The sequence below is a fragment of the Bombina bombina genome, chromosome 2, assembly GCF_027579735.1.
Source record: "Bombina bombina isolate aBomBom1 chromosome 2, aBomBom1.pri, whole genome shotgun sequence".
Lineage (NCBI taxonomy): Eukaryota > Metazoa > Chordata > Amphibia > Anura > Bombinatoridae > Bombina > Bombina bombina.
In genome coordinates this window covers 1133054407-1133075707 of record NC_069500.1, presented here as the reverse complement: position 1 = coordinate 1133075707, position 21301 = coordinate 1133054407, and the positions used below count along the sequence as shown (strand labels likewise).

The window sequence follows — 21301 nt, the reverse complement described above, 5'->3', positions numbered from 1 at the left end:
CCCGCTCTCTGATTACAGAGAGAAGGGCACCGAGAACCTGTGAGAAGATCCTTGGAGCTGTTGCTAGGCCAAAAAGAAGAGCAACAAATTGGTAATGCCTGTCTAGAAAAGAGAATCTCAGGAACTGATAGTGATCTGGATGAATCGGAATATGAAGATATGCATCCTGTAAATCTATTGTGGACATATAATGCCCTTGCTGAACAAAAGGCAGAAAAGTCCTTATAGACACAAGTTTGAATGTTGGTATTCTTACATAATGATTCAAATTTTTAGATCGAGAACTGGTCTGAAAGAATTCTCTTTCTTTGGTACAATGAACAGATTTGAATAAAACCCCAGACCTCGTTTCAGATATGGAACTGGCACAATTATCCCAGATGACTCCAGGTCTGAAACACATTTCAGGAAAGCCTGAGCCTTTAATGGGTTTACTGGAATGCGTGAGAGAAAGAACCTTCTCACAGGCGGTCTTACCTTGAAACCTATTCTGTACCCTTGAGAAACAATGTTGTGAATCCAATGATTTTGAATTGAACTGATCCAAACATCTTTGAAAAATCGTAATCTGCCCCCTACCAGCTGTGCTGGAAGGAGGGCCGCACCTTCATGTAGACTTGGGGGCTGGTTTCGATTTTCTAAAAGGCTTGTATTTATTCCAGACTGGAGAAGGCTTCCAATTGGAAACTGTTCCTTTAGGGGAAGGGTCAGGCTTCTGTTCGTTATTCTGGCGAAAGGAACAAAAACGGTTAGCAGCCCTAAATTTAACCCTAGATTTTTTATCCTGAGGCAAAAAAGCTCCCTTCCCCCCAGTGACAGTTGAAATTATAGAATCCAACTGAGAACCAAATAATTTATTACCTTGGAAAGAAAAAGAGATAGCAACGTTGACTTAGAAGTCATATCTGCATTCCAAGATTTAAGCCATAAAGCTCTTCTAGCTAAAATAGCTAAAGATATATACCTGACATCAATTCTAATGATATCAAAAATGGCATCACAAATGAAATTATTAGCATGTTGAAGAAGTTTTAAAAGACATTTTACTTTTATTAGAAGGTGGTATAACAGACAGGGCCTTCTGAATAGAATTAGAAACAAATTCTCTTACATTAACAGGAATATCCTGACCATTAGATGTTGAAGGAACAACAACAGATAATGGATTATTACTAATGGAAATATTGTCTACTTTTGCAAGTTTATCATGACAACTAACACAAACTACAGCCGGAGGAACAGTTACCACAAGTTTACAACAAATGCACTTAGCTTTGGTAGAACCGACATCAGGCAGCAGCTTTCCAGAAGTAGATTCTGATACAGGGTCAGCTTGAGACATCTTGCAATATGTAATAGAAAAAACAACATATAAAGCAAAATTATCAAATTCCTTAAATGACAGTTTCAAGAATGGGAAAAAATGCAAACAGAATAAGCCTCTGGTAAACAGAAGCAAAAAGAAACAAAGACTTAAATAATGTCAAAAAAACTGGCGCCAAGTATGACGCCCACAATTGACAAATTTTTTGGCGCCAAAAACATCTGCAACAAACACGAGCGTCATAGATGACGCAACTACGTGAAAACTCTCGGCGTCAACTACAACGCCGGAAATGACGTCAAACAAACAATTCTCACGTCAAAAAAGTCTCGCGCCAAAAATGACGCAATAAATTCTAGCAATTTTTGCACCCGCGAGCCTTGTTTTTTTTTGGGAAAATGCAATAGAATATGTAACCAGGAAGTACTTTCATCTCCATGCACAGTTCAGGGCATTCTGTTTCCAGCTTTCTTAAGCATTCATCCTATGTTGTCAACACTGTTGCCGATATTGTATCAGTAGCCTCCTCCTCAAAAACTGTCTGCAGCCAGGGTGGTGCTTACGGCATCTACCAGAAGCAATTTGCATTTACCACTTGCAAACAAAATGGACTCCTGATCGTCTTCTGTGGAGAGCTGACAGCTGGTTTCGAGACAGACCAAAGCTTGCCTACCTCAGCGTACTGACTGCTGTAAACGTCAGCCTGCCAATTTCCATGTGAGTATCATTTCACACGTTAACTGTCATTTTACTATACAACTGTTCAGAGTTATCCACACCATGAGGCGCTTTCTTTTTTTCTCTACCATAAGTAAAAAATGGTTAATATATGAAGCGCTATTGTAATTACAAAATGCACATATTTATAGTGATCTGGCTATTGGAGGTCAATTGTTTTGTTGGTTTTGTGTCCCTTTAAAGGGCTATAGGTAGTTTATTGTTAAATTAAGGGGTGTTTTTATTTTGTTTTTTTATAGGGGTATTAGATTAGGTGTAATTTCGTAATCTAAGAGTTTTTTTATTTTTCGGAATTTTAGAGTTTTTATTTTTTGTAAATGTCTTTTTTTTTTAATTTTTTTGCAGTGTTAAGATATTTTTAATTTGTAATTTAGTTTTTTTTATTTTTTGTTAATTTTATTGTTTTAAAATAGTAATGTTAGGTTACTTTATAGTTTAAACTTATTTGTTTTTTATTTCACAGATAAGTTTTTATTTATTTATTTAAAGATAGTTATATTGTAAATTTAATTTAAAATGAGGGGGGTATTAGGTTTAGTGTGTTGCTATTTGGGGTGCCGGCGATTTAGGGTTTAATCGGTTTAGTTTATTAGTTGCGATGTGGGGGATCAGCAGTTTAGGGGTTAATAGGTTTATTATAGTAGTAGCGATGTGGGGGGCCAGCGGTTTAGGAATTAATATATGTTTAGTTTATTAGTTGCAATTTGGGGTGCCAGCGGTTTAGGGTTTAATAGGTTTATAATAGTAGTAGCGACGTGGGGTTCCGGTGGTTTAGGGGTTAATGGGTTTATTTAGTGTCTGCTATGTGGGTGGGAGGCGGATTAGGGGTTAATAAGTTTAATAAAGTATTGGCGATGCGGGAGGGTGGCAGTTTAGGGTTTAACAGGTAGTTTGTACTTTGTAACCTTTTAGTTATGAGTTTTGTGAAACATTTTTGTTTTGCAAAATCCATAACTACTGATCTCAGGTTGCGGAATGGATCAGGGCGGTATATGCTATAACGCAAGCATTTTAGCCGGACCGCACAAACTGTAATACAGCACTTTGAAAATCACGCACTCAAAAGTAATTTTTTGAGTGTGGAATGGATCATTGCGTTACAGGCTAAAATACTTGTGGTATAGCTATACCGCCGCAGCTTGTAATACAGGAGACCGGCCATTCCACGCGCAATGGCCAATTTTTCAGCGGTATAGCCGTATTGCACCATACCGCAAAACTTGTCATTTAGCCCTTTATTTCTTTTTAATCCTTTTTAATCTAGCAAACATCATATTTATTTAGCACTGAAGCTACAATCATAACTGAGAACAAAAAATATTCAAATACATGATTTTACTATAGAAAACAATTGTATGAATACATCATTATGAATAATATTGAGTATATGTTCATTTTTCCTTTCTAGTCCATTTCTTATTAAATGATCTTTTGCAAACCCCCTTTCCTAACATCTGCACGCTCTTGTATAATGATCCTGTAACTGTCACCAGCTATTCTCACAAGTTAGTGTATTGCTGAGTGGCATGGGATAAACTATATATGTATCACATAAATTAATATTTCATTTTAGCTAATATCTACTTTGATTTGGCTGTAATCACAGCAGAGCATTTGTAACTAACACTGAAATGGGTGACACCACCCCCGTTTGCGGATTACACATCAGAGTACAAAGAAACAGATATTTGTTTAGATAGGAAGATGGGGATTTTCAAAGGATTTTTCACCTGAACCCCTGTGGTCAGAGAGACCGGAAGTCTGCAGTTTTAGATACATTTCCAGGATGACCAGGAAATGTAAATATCTATTATCTAGGTGTTAAATGTTCCATACGGAGTTCCAATACACAGACCCTAGACTCGATGTCAGCTTCAAATGCCCTGGGTATTATAGGGGGAAGTTAAAAGTTCATATGAAAAGTTAATTTGAAATGAATTGTATAATTTTCAGATCTATTTAAAATACTCAGATTATATAAATAATATATATATATATATATATGAATCTAGAAGATTGTCTTAGGCCTAATATACTATATTGGATGGATGTCTGCTATATTAAATAAATAGCTACTTTAGTGAATTTAAAATGATTGACGACATTTTAGAATAAAATTACATTTATTTTTATTTTTCAGAATCTGGGGCACGATCACATATACGGCGCAGGTTTCGGCGCAAGCGTGGGAACCAGCGCCACCCATGATTTCACCTTGCACATCGGGGTATTACATATACTGCGCCGTTAGATGCTAAACTGGCGTAAGTAGGACAAATTGACGATCTTCTGAAATGTGCGCAAATACACATTTTAGTCGTCTCAAGTAGCCAGTATTTTATCCACGGAAAGTGTCAAAATAGTAGTTTTATGCAAATTAGGCTAACACTCGTAAAAATGAACCGCGATTTCATATAAAAATATGACACATAATTACGCTATTCAAAATTCATATATAAACCTATATATAAAGAGATGACGGTAATACAATTATGATTTCCCATTGTTCTCTTCTCCAAGTATTGTTGATTGTTTTGAGAAGAAATTTAAAGTAAATAAGCAAGTATATGTCCACAATGTGATAAAGTACCTACAAGCTCAATCCATTTGATTATGTTGTGGCTTCAAACTATTTCAAATACACAAATAAACCTTAAAAAAACAATATCATAGTATAATGTCCCTTTAACCTTGAGATGCTGCTTAAATGTATGTGTTTGTTAAGGCTTCCAGGGAGTTACGTTGCTTTTTTAGTCAGTGCAAGGGTTCCTGCGCCTGCAATATGTCGTGAGATGAAAATGGAGTAGATTTTCTGAATTCTGCGCGTGTAAGTCCTTACGCTGTATATTGGATACCAAATTGCGCGTCTGTTCTATGTTAGTCTATGGCTAAAAAAAAAAAAAAACGTCCGAAGGGTAAAAAATATGCGCATAACTTGTATGCTACGCCGTATATGTAATACCAAAATCGCGTAAAATCTGGCGTTGCCGGCTTTTGCGGGCTACGCTGCATATGCAATGGAGCCCCTGGTGTGAAAATTAGTTTTTGAAATAAATACAGATGCAATAAGTTATCCTATTAAGGACCAGTAAACACAGTAGATTTGCATAATCAACAAATTCAAGATAACAAGACAATACAATAGCATTTACTGTGAATTTCAAATGAGTAGTAGATTTTTTTTCTATCAAATTTCAAAGTTACGTCCAGATTTGTGCACACGCTTTTATATGACAGTGAAAATAATGTTGATTGAAAAAGCTGAACTCTCATATGGGTATTTGGTAATGTAATGGGATTTTTATAATTTAATATTTTATAGCAAAGATATTCTTTATAGCCATAGTTCAATTGAAGCTGTAATTTAATAGGTATCTTATTCTATATATATATATATATATATATATATATATATATATATATATATATATATATATTTAATATTAATATTATCAGGATAGTAAGTATACTAGTGTTAAATATTGTTATTAAGAAAGGATTTATGTATTTTAATGCCATAAGTTGTTTGTATTTATGATATTTAAGAATTTGTTTTATTGTGGCTAAATAGGAAGTTATTTCATGCTAGATTAATTGGTTTATGTTGAATTGGTAGCATTGTGTAACAATCTGTGGGTATAAGTGAAGTGTATTAGATTATATTGGGTTGAAAATAGTGAATTATATTATTATATATATTGAATTGATTAAACGTTCTGGCTATTTATAAATTATTCTAGTATAATCCCTGTGTGAAATTTAATAAGCAATTCATTTTGAGTTAAAATAATTTATAGGAATATTGTCACAACTAGATATGCATATTGGGGTATAATCAATATACTATTTCCTGCATAAATATATTCAATGTGTATATAAAAATCTCCACTGTCATTTGCTGCAAATTTCATTGAGACAGGCCACTATTAGATATGTTATTTTAGCAAAGTTTTAATGACCATCCATATTTATGTTTTGATCTCTTTATAAAGATACAAACTGAAAATACAGGAGATATTTACACAAAATATAAAAAACACAAACGAACAAGCAGAGTGCAGCTCCACACCACAAAATCAATTTGATTTTGGGGTGTGGAGCTGCACTCTGCTTGTTCATTTTTTGTTATGACATTGACAAAGGCACAATGCTGTGCCGAAACGTTTGTCTTTTAACTTTTTTAAATAAATTTATATGTTTTAAGAAAAGTCCAGTGAGTGCCTGCTTTTTGGAAATATATATATATATATATATATGTAAGTATTTATCTAGGCCCATTTTGGTATATGTCATGCCACCATTTCACCGCCAAATGTGATCAAAAAAAAAAAAAAAAAAAAATGTTCACTTTTTCACAAACTTTAGGTTTCTCACTGAAATTATTTACAAACAACTTGTGCAATTATGGCATACATGGTTGTAAATAATTCTCTGGGATCCCCTTTCTTCAGAAATAGACATATATGGCTTTGGCGTTGCTTTTTGGTAATTAGAAGGCCGCTAAATGCAGCTGCGCACCACATGTGTATTATACCCAGCAGTGAAGGGGTTAATTAGGGAGCTTGTAGGGAGTTTGTAGGGTTAATCTTAGCTTTAGTGTAGTAGACAACCCAAAGTATTAATCTAGGCCCATTTTGGTATATTTCATGCCACCATTTCACCGCCAAAAGCGATCAAATAAAAAAAAAAAACATTTCATTTTTTCACAAACTTTAGGTTTCTCACTGAAATTATTTACAAACAGCTTGTGCACTTATGGCACAAATGGTTGTGAATGCTTCTCTGTGATCCCCTTTGTTCAGAAATAGCAGACATATATGGCTTTGGCTTTGCTTTTTGGTAATTAGAAGGCCGCTAAATGCGCATCACACGTGTATTATGGCTAGCAGTGAAGGGGTTAATTAGGTACTTTGCAGGGAGCTTGCAGAGTTAATTTTAGCTTTAGTGTAGAGAACAGCCTCCCATCTGACACATTACACTCCCTGATCCCTCCCAAACAGCTCCCTTCCCTCCCTCACAATTGTCCCCGCCATCTTAAGTACTGGCAAAAAGTCTGCCAGTACTAAAATAAAAGGTATCTTAAAAAAAAAAATAAGCATATTTACATATGCTGCTGTGTAGGATCCCCCCCAAACATCTCTAACCTTCCCTCTCTGCCTTATTGGGTGTCATCTTGGATACTGGCAGCTGTCTGCCAGTACTTAGTTTGCAAAAAAAATGGGTTTTATTTTTATTTTTTTCGTGTTTTTTTTTCTGTACTCCCCCCCCCACACAGACCAGCCCCCCACCCCCTGACTGATAATTTTTTTTGTAATTTATTCCCCCTGTTTTTACTAAAGTTTTTCTGTAGTGTAGCGGTTCCCACCCACTCCCTCCTCCCCGTGCACGCGCCCACCCCCGCCCCTCGTGCACTTGAACGCCCCCGGCTACCCCCGCTTACGATCCCACCCCCCTCCACATCACAAGGCCCATCGATGACCGCCACTCGCCTCCCACACCGGCTCCCACCCACCAACAATACCGGCCATCGATGTCCGGTGCAAAGAGGGCCACATAGTGGCTCTCTCTGCATCGGATGGCCAAGGACTGTTATTGCAGGATGCCTCGATATCAAGGCATCACTGCAATAACCGGAAAGCGTCTGGAAGCGATCAGGATCGCTTCCACCGCTTTCCCAGACCGACAACGTGCAGGGTACGTCCTCAGGCGTTAACTGTATTTTTTCTTTTGAGGACGTCGCCTGCACGTTGTCGGTCATTAAGGTGTTAAGCAACTTTCTAATTTACTCCTAGTATCATTTTTCCTTCATTGTCTTGCTATCTTTATTTGAAAAAGCAAGAATGTAAGCATAGGAGCTGGCCTATTTTTGGTTCTGCACCTGGGTAGCACTTTCTAATTGCATGCTCTATCTGAATCATAAAAGTTAATTATGACAAGACTATCCCTTTAAGACACATTATAGATCAAATGTAATTCATCCGGAAATAAGGATTAGTTTTTAGCATAAAGCTATGTATTATGTCTGCAATGCTGAAATTATTTGGTATATGAATTCCATTATTTCGGGGCTTGACAAACCCAGAAGATCCTAGCTTTTTGGGTTATTCTTCATATATCCTATTAGGGGGTGCATTTGGATCTTTCATTAGGATCCAAATGTGGAAGAAGGCAGCCACTTGTGGCATTCATCTCTTTTCGGAGCCGGATTTCTTGGTGTGAAAGTTCTGTGTAAATCCAGACCTTAGTGTGTTGAACTTTCACAAGAAACCACCCTGAAAGTAGAAAGAAGAAAATGCTCTGATGTGTTAGAGCATTTTATTATTGCACTGTTGCTTGCAAACGGGTAAAACACATAGTTAAAGTAAGCGTCAGAGCAACAATGCACTACTGGAACTTAGCTGGACATATCTGGTGAGCCCTTAAGAGGCATATGTGTATTGCCAAGGATACCAAGCTCTCAAAGTTTATTTGATAATAAAAATAAATGGAAATTCTCTTAAAAGGGACATCAAACTATTTTTTTCTCTCTAGGATTCAGATAGAAAATACAATTTAAACAACCTTTTAATTTACTTCTATTATCAAATGTGTGTTATTTTTGTATCATTTGTTGAAGGAGAAGCAATGTACTACTGGGAGCTAGCTAAACATATCTAGTCAGCCAATCACAATAAACAAATGTGTGCAGGCACCAATCACCAGCTAGCGCCTACTAGCGTAGGATATGTACATATTCTCTCTCAAGAATGGATACCAAACAAACAAATTACATTTGAATATAGAAGTCAATTTAAAAGTATTGTAAAATTACATACTCTATCAGAATCACGCAAGTTTAATTTTGACTTTCCTATCCCTTTAAAACTGAATGACCTGTATGAACTATTAAGGTTTAATTCGGACTGTTATGTCCCTTTAAAAGAACTTAAGTATTTTGTTGACAGCTACCTTATACATAATTAAAGACAAATATCTTTGATACGCTAATTTTAATTTTGGCTTGTTAAAAGGTAAATAAATTGAATCTGTTGTTGATTCATAACTAATCCGAACAAACTCATTAGCAACGTAAAAATTTATTATCAGAACAATGTTTTTCCAACAAATTGCAACTGGTTTAAAAGTGTCTTAACAGAAGCCTTTGATAGAGCCATTAAAACTGAATCAAATCCAACACATTATATTAAAAAATTATATTTGCTAAGAATATATGTATGTAGAAAGTTTCTTTTTTTAATTATCTGCCAAACCAAGCAACTAGTATATGGAAACCAATACTGCAATATATATTTAAATTGATGCTGTTTTTTGTTGCCATAGCAGCAGCACTTAATTCTTGAGCCAAACATTACAATAATAAGTACGAATTGGAAGAGACACAGTGGCCCCTACATTTTCTTCTACATGAAATATGTCCTTCAAAAGCTAAAAAATAAAGGAATATAAAAATTGTACAAAGAAAATGAATTAATGTGTTACAGCACTTTATTACTGCAATATTGCATGCATATTAATATGTGTTTAATACAGTGCAGTGTTCTCTCCAGGACCTTTTCAGCGGGTGCACCACCCAGCTGATTTTGCTGACCACCCAGCAATTTTTTTTTTAGCTAACATTAATCTAAAATTAACCAGTATTAAAAATGTTGATTTTTTATTACACAAATTAGCATTAAATATATTTATGTTAATCTATGCAATTAATTTGTGGTTTTGATAGTCGAAAATGATATAATACTAGAAAATATTACACTGCACCCATCGGGCTACTTCATAACGTCACCCAGCTGGCAACATTTTCAGTGGAGAACACTGCAGAGCAGCAATGCACTACAGGGAGCTAGCTCAACACATCTTGTGAGCCAATGACTCCCAGCAGTGCATTACTGTTGCTGAGGATATGTACATATTTGTTTCAACAAAGGATACCAATAGAACAAAGACATTTTGATAAAAAAAAATATTTAAAAGTGTCAAAAAATGTCATGTTCTCTTGAAATCCTGCAAGTGTATTTTTTACTTTCCTATAGTTTATCCTGTAGAAAAACAAGCATGCAAAACATTTCACAATTAGTTTTCCCTGCTACAGTTACTGTCAAGATAACATTTGTAAAAGTTTAGTGCTCTCATTTTTTAAATCTCTTACATTAACTCTAGCTCGACAAAATCAAGAGCCTGGGAGCCACTGGCTCCTAAAATTTTACCCCTGGCTCCTAACTTTTTGGGTTATTCACCATATATCTCTATACATATGACCATCTGGCTCCTAAACTTTAAACAGATTTGTTGCCCCTGTGACTTACTAAGTTACACAAACTGTAGTTATAAGACTTCAAGTCCCCACAAGTTTGTGAATAATGAAAAAAATAAATGGGAAAAAATATTCTCTCTACAAAGGCAGAAACATTATAAGTATAAATTCTTCTTTTGCTGGCTAGGTGAGCCCTCAGCAGGAGTTGGCAGTTCCCGAGTGTCAGTGACTTATTTTTTTTTTTTTTATTCTCTAGCATTTTGCTACAAATTGTATACACAAGGCCTTCTGTTCTTATTTTAAAAACATTTCAAACCGTTACATTTCAGCATGATTTGTATCGCTTTGTATTACAGGGATAAGCGTATTGATAAACTTCTTGAGTGTTGTTTATGTTGCTGTAATTATTTGGGACGGATATATATGAGCTTGTGCACAATTACTGTGCAGTAAGTTCTAAATGTCATAGAATGACCTCAAGTCTCTCTGGGGGCAGTGTGGGCTGAGCTAATAGGTCTATGGTTTTCCCGAGAATGAAGTCATGTTTAACCCTTAATTGTATTTTTTTTTCCCTAAGGCCCAGCAGATTTAGAATATACCATTACTATATTTATATTTCATTGCATGTGACAAAATGCAACCGAAAAATTTATATTTTTGTTACATTTAGTTAAAAACATTGAAAATAGCCAGGTGACTCATGTTGCTACTGTGATAACCTTACTAAATGATTATCAAGGGTATCCAAATTTGAAAAAGAGGCCCATACAGGTTTTTGGGGACTGTCAAAAAAACATTAGGGCTCATCTGAGTACCAAAGTACAAATGAAGACAAGTTTTGTTCTGCTGGGTGATCACTGTCAAATAAAGGATCTTAAATGTTTGTAGCAGCACTCTCAAGGACTCCAAGCCTGTAGTGTGTGGGTCTGCATGGCGAAAAAACCTTGACATATGTTCTTTTCTAATACACATTTATTCTGTACTACATACCAGGACTAGCTTGCAATGGTGACTAAAAAATGCCCCCTGCCCCTTTGTATATAGCAAATTCTTGTCTCTTAAAGGGATCGGAAAGTCAATATTAAACTTGCATGATTCAGATACAGCATGCAATGTTAAGACACTTTTAAATTAACTTCTATTTTCATATGTGCTTTGTTCTCTTAGTATCCCTTGTTAAGAATATGCACATATCCTACACTAGTGGGAGCTAGCTGATGATTGGTGCCTGCACACATTTGTCTCTTGTGATTGGATAACTAGATGTGTTCAGCTAACTGCCAGTGCTCCTTTAGCAATGGATAACAAGATAATGAAGCAAATTCGATAAAAGAAGTAAATCGAAAAGTTGCTTAAAATTGTAGGTTCAATTAAAATCATGAAAGAAAATGTTGGGGTTTCACCCATATTTACAGTGGTACAAGCCATTGTGAATACTCTCAAGCAAATATGCTCTGAATGTGTAGCTGCACAGATGTGATCATGCAGCATCCAAAATTTTATGGATTTTAAATTTTTGGGTTGTCTACAATGCTAACAGAAAGCCATGGGTTCTCAGAATTCTGTTTAGTGTTCCCAAAATGGTTAGTATATCTAAACAAATAGCCTTGCACAAAAAGATATGTTGCTGAATTTGTAAACCTCTGTATAGGAAAAGGGGGCATGCTGCTTAGAAGCCTGTATCTCAGGCATCTAAGCAGTTACAGACCCCCAAGACTCACTGTTGGAAAGATAATCGCCTTACCTTTCCAACAGTGTAAGTCTTGGGGATCTGTGAAGGAAAAAAAAAGTTAAAAAGTATTTAAAAAAAACTAAAAAAAACAAAAACTTTTAAACAGCTCAACACCCAGGTGGGAAAGTGCTTAGCACTCAAAGGGTTAAAAGGATACTAAATTCCATTTTTTTTTTTTAACAATTCAGATAGAGCGTGCAAATTTAAGCAACTTTATAATTTACTCCTATTATCAATTTTTTCTTAGTTCTCTTGCTAACTTTATTTGAAAAAGCAGGAATCTAAGCTAAGGAGCCGGCCCATTTTTGGTTCAGAACCTGGGTTGCGCTTGACGAATGGCGGAACCAGGGAATGATTAAATATATGGATGCAGACTGAAGAATTAAAAAAAAATAAGAAGGTAGAATGAGAATTTTAGGTGTCATGTAAGCCGTGTAGTCAATGGTGGGATTCCAAAATCGCAACAGGTTCTGGTGGGATTTCAAAATTTTAGCAACAGGTTCTCTAACTTCTGTATAATACAAAAAGTTAGGAAATTTGCGCTGCAATAGTAGAACCTTCACACATTCTAAATTTAAAGGGACACTGAACCCAAATTTGTTCTATTGCGATTCAGATAGAGCATGCAATTTTAAGCAACTTTCTAATTTACTCCTATTATCAAATTATTTTCATTCTCTTGGTATCTTTATTTGAAATGCAAGAATGTAAGTTTAGATGCCGGCCCATTTTTGGTGAGCACACTGTGTTGTTATTGCTGATTGGTGGGTAAAATCACCTACCAATAAAAAAGTGCTTTCTATGGTTCTGAACCCAAAAAATAGCTTAGATGCCTTCTTTTTCAAACAAAGAAAGCAAGAGAACGAAGAAAAATTAATCATAGGAATAAATAGGAAAGTTGTTTAAAATTGCATTCTCTATCTGAATCACGAAAGAAAAAAAATTGGGTTCAGTGTCCTTTTAAGGAACAGGGAATGGTAATTTTAAGACACTTTTAAATTCACTTCTATTTTTAAATGTGCTTCGTTCTCTTTGTATCCCTTGTCGAAAAAGAAAACACACATATCCTACACTAGTGGGAGCTGCTGCTGATTGGTGCCTGCACACATTTGCCTCTTGTGATTGGCTAACTAGATGTGTTCATCAAGCTGCCAGTAGTGCAATGCAGATCCTTCAGCAAAGGATAACATGAGAATGAAGCAAATTTGATAATATAAATAAATTATAAAGCTGTTTAAAATTGTATGTCCTATCCAAATCATGAACGAATTTTTTTAGGTTTCCTGTCCCTTTAAGAATTTGTGAGAACCTGCTGAATTCCACCACTGCAGCTGTAGTACATTCTGGTCCCTCATATAAAAAAATAGCTAATAGCTAGTAGGGCTGTCAAAAATAATCGTCACACCGATGCATCACGATGCAGCAGTGAACGATTCTGCATCGATGCAGTGAAGATCTGAATCGATTCCGGGTCAGTGACGTCATGGGCAGGGGATTCGGTATGTGAGGAAATGGGTCTTGTACTGTCGGTTTCCTGTTTTACTCATTGTTCCGTTTTTAAACTTGACTAATGTACTGGAGCCACAACATAAGCCTTTCCAAGCCGCCTCCTCCCCTGTATGTCAGTTAGTTTATTTTTTTATTGCAAGCAGCAATCGTTGGTGTCTTACCTGACCCCCGCGGTATGTGAGGAAATGGAACACTCTGGTTTACTCATCGCTCCGTTTTTAAACTTCACTGTTGTTCTGGAGCCACAATATAAGCCTTTCCAAGCCGCCTCCTCCCCTGTATGTCAGTTCGTTTATTTTTTTATTGCAAGTACTGTGAGTTTGGTTTGCCCTCCCTTCACTGACTGCTGCTTTATTTAATGCTAGGTCCGAACTGGGAGAGATGTGTTTGAGCTGGCCCTAAGACTCAGCTCCTTTGGCGCCGGAGCCCTTGTGGTCACAGGTCTTAAACTAATTAGAAATCAGTGATACTAAATGGTTTACACAACCCTCACCCAAGGCTGGAAGCTGTAATCACAGGACCACGGCACAATAAATACCCTGTTCTACACTGTCCTGCCCTTGTATACATTTCATTTTATCACTGCTTACAGTATTGCTGACATGTAATCAGACAGAGAATACAATTGTAAAACAAAAATCCCAGTTTACTGCTTTCATCAAATTTACCTCTGTCTCGAATTAAACTTCCATCCTTTCTATGAGAAAACATATGTAGACTCAGGGGCGTGCACGAGTCAGTTCAAATTTTTTTTTTTTTATTGCAAGTACTGTGAGTTTGCCCTCCCTTCACTGACTGCTGCTTTATTTAATACTATTGGTACTGGTAGTACTAGCAGTCAGTGCCTATCGCTGTTCTACGTAGTGCAATATTGTGCACGTCAGAGAGAGGCTCTCGGTAGCCAGTGTCACAGGAATTCATATAATCCCTCTGAATTAGCTGCTAACGTAGAACAGCGATAGGCACTGACTGCTAGTACTACCAATACCAATAGTATTAAATAAAGCAGCAGTCAGTGAAGGGAGGGCAAACTCACAGTACTTGCAATAAAAAAAATAAACAAACTGACATACAGGGGAGGAGGCGGCTTGGAAAGGCTTATATTATATAAAGACAGGTGACATAGAACAGGCAACTCCCAGATAGGCACCATTAACCCCATACATGCCAGGCGAGTCTGACAGGGAACTGTAATCCTACTGCAGAGGTTCTGAGAATATATGTAACCCTACTATTGTGTGTATGTCAGAGTTAGATTTTAATGAAGACAATGTGTAGGTCAGAGTTAGATTTTAATGAAGACAATGCTAGTTTCTCAGATTTTGTCAAGTTGTTTTTCCCTGTATAAAATCTGAGAAACTAGCATTGTCTTCATTAAAATCTAACTCTGACCTTGTAATTAAAAATGCTGACAAGGGTGGAAGTGTGGTGGTGTGGGACGTCAAGTCCTACAAAGGTGAGATTATGAGACAAATCAATAATCCAAATGACTATCGTGTTTTACCATGTAATCCGGTGCAGAGTTTCAAGAAAGAATTAATATCTCTTCTTGATGATGGCCTAGAAAGTGGCCATATTGATGCAAAAACTTTTGAGTTTCTTGTAGTGGATAACCCAGTTACCCCTATCATCCATGTGCTGCCCAAAGTTCATAAAAGTATCATCAACGTTAAAGGTAGACCTATAGTGTCAGGCATAGGCTCACTTTGTGAGCCTCTGTCTGAATGGCTAGACAGCATTTTGCAGCCTATAGTCTATTCCTTACCCAGTTTTCTTAAAGATACCAAGCATGTGCTTCAGATTTTTGATGATTTCACATGGGAAGACAATTACACCTGGCTTACCATTGACGTTGTAGCACTCTACTCTTCCATCCCACACACCATGGGCAAGCTAGCTATAAAATTCTTCCTTGAACAAAGGTCTAATTACACCGAGGAATTTATAGCATTTATTTTAGAAATTCTGCAATATCTGTTAATTCACAATTACTTCAAATTTGAAGATTTGCTTTACTTACAGTTACAAGGTACCGCGATGGGGGCGAAATTTGCGCCCTCATATGCCAATCTGGTGATGGGATGGTTTGAGCTCCATATGATTTATGGAGATGCTAATCCATATATTCATTGCATAAAGAGTTATCATCGCTATATTGATGATCTACTTTTGGTTTGGAAGGGCAGCACTACCACTGTTAAGAATTTTGTTGAATTCTTAAATGGTAATGATTGGGATCTACAATTCACCTTTGAAACTAATCAAATGAAAATCAATTTTCTAGATGTTGAACTCAGTATTGCTCCTGACACGAATAAAGTCAAATCACAGATATATAGAAAACCAATATCTGGAAACACACTCTTGCATGGTAAGAGCAACCACCCACCCAAAGTTCCTTATGCAATTGCTAAAGGACAATTTATCAGAGTTAAACTAAACTGTTCAGAGAAATCTGATTATGCCATTCAAAGTAAAGATCTTACCAAAAGACTCTCACAAAGAGGCTATAGTAAGACAACCGTTACAAAGGCAAAATTAGAGGTTGACTCTATAGACAGAAGCATTTTGCTTACGGATAAATCAAAAACAAAAAAGGAGCCTGTTGACCAAGTGACGTTTGTCACACAGTACTCCTCGGACTACAAAGAAATCTGCAAAATCATACGTAGACACATGCCTATGCTTCAAGCAGACGAAGGCTTAACAACAACTTTAGAAAAAGGGTGTAAATTTTCCTATAGGAGAGGTGTGACTATAGGTAATCAGATCTCGCCCAGTGTATTGCCCACAAAACCATCCAGTTCCAACTCCTTGTTGAATTCTAAGGGGATGTATAAATGTGGGTATAGTGCTTGCATTCCATGCAGCTTTATACACAAGGGAGATGATTTTTCATCTGCTGTCACCAATAAAACATATAAAGTTAATGGATGTGTAAATTGCAGATCCAGAAATGCAGTATATCTGATTTGGTGCACAGGCACAAATAAGCAATATGTGGGTTGTACCACAAGAGAAGTTAGAGAACGCATTAGGCAACATTTGTCAGATATAAAACGGTCAGATCCATGCTCAGACATGGCTAAACACTTTATTCAAACGCACAATAGTAGTAATACTACTTTCAAATGGAAAGTCATTGAGCAAGTTAAAGTAGCCTCCAGAGGTGGCGATACTAATAAGGCTCTGTTAAAACAAGAGGCTTTTTGGATCTTTACATTGGAAACACGCATTCCAAAAGGTTATAACTCTGTACATGATGTAATAAACTTTTGGGAATAATCCTTATGTATTCCTTTTTTCAACACTTTTGCCATCTTAATCACACATTATAAATTAGTTTTTCATTTATTCTTAGGTCTTCTTATGCACATATATATATATATATATATATAATATACATATAATAACCAGAATTAGGACATATCAATGGGACACTGTATGCATTTATGTACTTGTGCACAGGAGCATTGTAGTACTCCATTGTTTGAGACCACGCTCTCTAACTACACAGCACATGTTTGTACATACATGCATATATATGTATATATGTGTGTGTATATATATACATAATCTTTATATCCAATTATGGATGGCCGATGCTCCCCCTTTGTTTATGGGGGGGGTTTGTTTGTTTTTCTACTATATATATACTCATACATATTTTTATTATGTTTTACATCTTAGTAATTGTTATTTCTTATTTAAATTAGAACTAATAAAAAGTTCATAATCTGTCTATATTCCAGTTAACTATTGCTATTATGTTAGCATAAAAACAACTTGCTTATTAATCTGTTTAAATATAAGATGGATATTACGATTTGGCCCCTGTTCCTTCACTAATTAATAGGCCAATATTCCTGAACTATGTATATGTTCCACTATATTCCTTTTTTTCCCCCATTTTTTGTTTTGTTTTCTGGTTATTATTATTTTTCTATGTATATTCTGCCGTTTGCATTTAACTCAATTTGGTTTCTCTTTCTTCATTTTATGAAGTTATATATTTCAATTATACTAATAATTGTGTACTAAAGGTATAGAGAACTTTGCAAACAGGTATTCTAACTAATTGAACTTATATTGTCTATGTGCCAGAAATAAGTTATACTGTACCTAAGATGAATTAATTAATTTATCAATTTGTTTCTGTTTGTATCCTCTGCATTCATGTGTGTAATCACAATTGTTACTGATTGATTACCATTTTTCAAGCAACCAATAGGGTTCAAGTACTGCTTTTAAATGTTGGCGGTTTTCTACATAGAATCACTGTCTAAGATTAAGGCCATTGGCCGAAACATGTCAGACTTTTCTATTGAATCCTGTTAAAACTTTTTAGAATTGACCATTAAAAATTGGAACTTTTATTTTTAGACGTTGGCTACTCGCTCCTTTATTTCTACAATTAACTTTCCCTTTATGAGTAAGCCTGTCAGCAAAGCTAAGCAGTGGAATGTAAGGCGGTTTTCTCAGCCTTTTTGTTCCCTTTACCGAAGTCTGGAACACCTTCTGGATTGGAGGAATGGATTGATCTACGTCACGGACGTGCTTGGCGTGCCCTGTGTCTGAAGTCTGAGCCTGTGTACTGGAGTCTGAGCCTGGTTCTCAGAAACAGAGTTCGTAGAAGGTGTGGAGGTAGAAGCTTGACCGGTCTTCCTGAGGTGCAGCGGTGGCGGTACCGACAGGCGGGTACTTGGTGAGAGTAAGAATTAACTCCTCCTTCCACAATCGATTACTCCTCGTTACAACTTTTTCAGCGCAACACAGGCAACCTCATACACTTTACATTTTGTTTGCCAACAAATGAATCCAGCTAACAACTAACTTTGTCCTGAACTCTCTTTTGCTTTTTATATATATATATATATATATATATATATATATATATATATATATATATATATATGTGTGTGTGTGTATATACATATATATATATATATATATTTTGTGTGTAGATATATATATATATATATATATATATATATATATATATATTATAGAACAAGTTCATGAAAATCATGGGCAGTAATCGTGATGCATCGCCGAATCGAAACGTTACCATGATAATCGTAATCGAATCGTGAGAACAGTGAAGATGCGCAGCCCTAATAGCTAGATGAATTATATCTAACTTCCACTTAATGTTATCTATTGGCACAATCTAACGCATTTTTAAACAGCTGCACACAGTTGTTTTTTTCTGTGCGCAGCTGCTATTCTGGAACCTGCTGCCCACATAGTATTAACTCACATTTTAACCTTGTCCTAGCCAGCCGGTGGCTTTCTGCACTAATTCTCTATTAGAGACTGACAGGGTCTGTGTTGCGTGTATAGCCCTCCCCTACAGCGCTAATTTGTGTTCACTGTCTCTTCCTAACAGCAATTATGTAAATCTTAACTTATTTAAAAGGACATGAAACCCCCCCAAAAAAAACTTTGTTCATGATTCAGATAGAGAATCCTAATTTACTTCTATTATCTAATTTTTTCATTCTCTTGGTATCACTTGTTGAAGGAGCAGCAATGCACTACTGGTTTCTAACTAAATGGGTGAGCCAATGACAATCAGTATAAATTTGCAGCCACCAATCAGCAGCTAGAACCTAGGTTATTTGCTGCTCCTAAGCTTAACCAGATAAACCTTTCAGCAAAGGATAACAGGAGAAGGAAGCACATTAAATAATAGAAGTAAATTGCAAAGTTGTTTAAAATTGTATTCTCTACCTGAATCATAAAATAAAACATTTGGGTTTCATGTCCCTTTAAGTATACTTTAAAGTGGTGCTGCAAATGTAAATTTAGCCACCAATCAGCAAGCACTATCCAGGGTGCTGAACAGAAAAAGGGCTAGCTTGTAAGCTTACATTCCTGATTTTTATCAAATAAAGATACCATGAGAACGAATATTTTTTTATAATAAGAGTAAATTAAAAAGTTGCTTAAAATTGCATGCTCTATTTGAATCATGAAAGAACACAAATTAGGTTCAGTATCCCTTTAATTCCCACAATCAACCACAAACTCACCCCCTCTAAACATGCCCCTGCCACCACAAAAATGTCCTGAGTCCCTAATACCTAGCCACAAATGTTGGAAGGTATGAATCTACATCCAAGAAGTTATCAACTGGGGATGCACTGTATAGGAAAACTTCAGAAGCAGAGAATTTTATATATGTCTATAGTATAGCTGCAACGTGTGTGACACAACAAAAAATGAAAACCAAATTTTCCTCTATCACTTATACCAGATACAACAATTCATACTTTAGTGTATCAGTTTAAAATTCCTATTATAAGCAAAGTATTTATTAGTAAGTTTCACTCCGTATATAATTCACTTAATGTAATGATTACATCAAACTCGTGTAGACAATTATGTCAGAACTCACCATCGTTACGTATTCTGTTTTACAGTACAAACTCGCTCGGTATTCCCCCAGTTCAGGCTGTACACACGTGGGTCTAGTGACGTTGTAAACAGTGTGTGTTCAAAATAGTAATCCGACGGCTGCAGTCAACTCCTTCATTAGTTCCGTTTTCACCATGCTGTAATTGTAGTATACAAATGCACATCCCCATAACCTGCCGAATCGTCCAGATTTAACTGCAACGTTACTTATTCTCATTATTTAAGAACAATTACGCGGGATAACTTGTTGTTTATAAACTATTATAGCTTCTCTCTTGCTTATTCCCAGTATTTTAGTACAAGCGTTTTTGAAAACACCAAGTCTATTTTTTTACTTTGCCATAGAGCTTACTTTGACTTTATTTTAAAATTAGCGAAGCATGATGTCAGAAATATCGTGTGCATTCCAAATACCATTTTATATTGATTAAATAACAAAAATAACGCTCTAATTTGTTAACTTTTCATTTAGCACTAGCTGGTTCATGCATCTGTCGCTACAGCTCACAGGCTATATCAGCTTTAGATTAGAACACCAGCTTTAGAACTCTGCGGCTCCCAAGAGGTTTTACCCCTTTAGACACAGTCACTAACAAAGCAGGATTATTATTACTTAAAGGGACAGTCTATTTGATAACGTTTATTGTTTAAAAAAAAAATAGATAATCCTGTCATGAGATGCAGGACACAGCTAGGGTTGCCACCTTCAATACAGAAAAATAAGGGACACCTGCAACAGCGGGGGCTATGATGACCACAGGTCCGATGACGTGCCAATAGGGTGACCACATATCCAAACTGCCATTCAGGGATGCCCCCCCCCCCCCCGGGCCGCCCCCCCCAAAAAAAGAAGTGATTTTGATACCTTTTTAATTTTGTGCCACATTTTGAAAGGGGAAAAAAATGGACACCGCTTTAGACATGTCTACACAATGTGTACCTGCTTTAACTAAGTCAGCTGTGGCATACTTTGTACATTGCCCATCCATCCCATCAGGGATCCTTATTTTCATTAGTGCACTGTATCGAATTTATGCTCTAGTGCTATAAACATATTTCTGCCTGTGCAGTTTTTATTATTTGTGATTGCCGCCGATAAGATTCTAGGTAGTGTCTACCTAAACATATCATACTTAATGAGTTAGACATCTCTTAAGAAATAGAAAAAGACGACAAAACAAGTTGCAATAAAGTAGCAGAATTTTTTATGGTTTTCTCACTGTACTCAAATCCTTCCATAGTAGACCACATGGCACGAGCTTAGTACCTTATTTTCAACACTGATGTCTAAATGTGTATTTCTTGTCACTTTTTGCACATTGAAGGA

The 21301-nt window shown here is 36.2% G+C and overlaps 1 protein-coding gene across 1 annotated transcript in view; it reads right to left on the bottom strand.

Annotated features, from left to right (window-relative positions):
- The window catches only part of TMA16 (translation machinery associated 16 homolog), a 285014-nt gene extending 264932 nt beyond the window's left edge, over positions 1 to 20082 (bottom strand). The window contains exon 1 of the mRNA XM_053700233.1: positions 19955 to 20082. Coding sequence (XP_053556208.1) covers positions 19955 to 19957 — 3 coding nt within the window. The 5' untranslated portion in view covers positions 19958 to 20082. The remainder of the gene's footprint in view (positions 1 to 19954) is intronic.
- Between the last annotated feature and the right edge of the window lie 1219 nt (positions 20083 to 21301).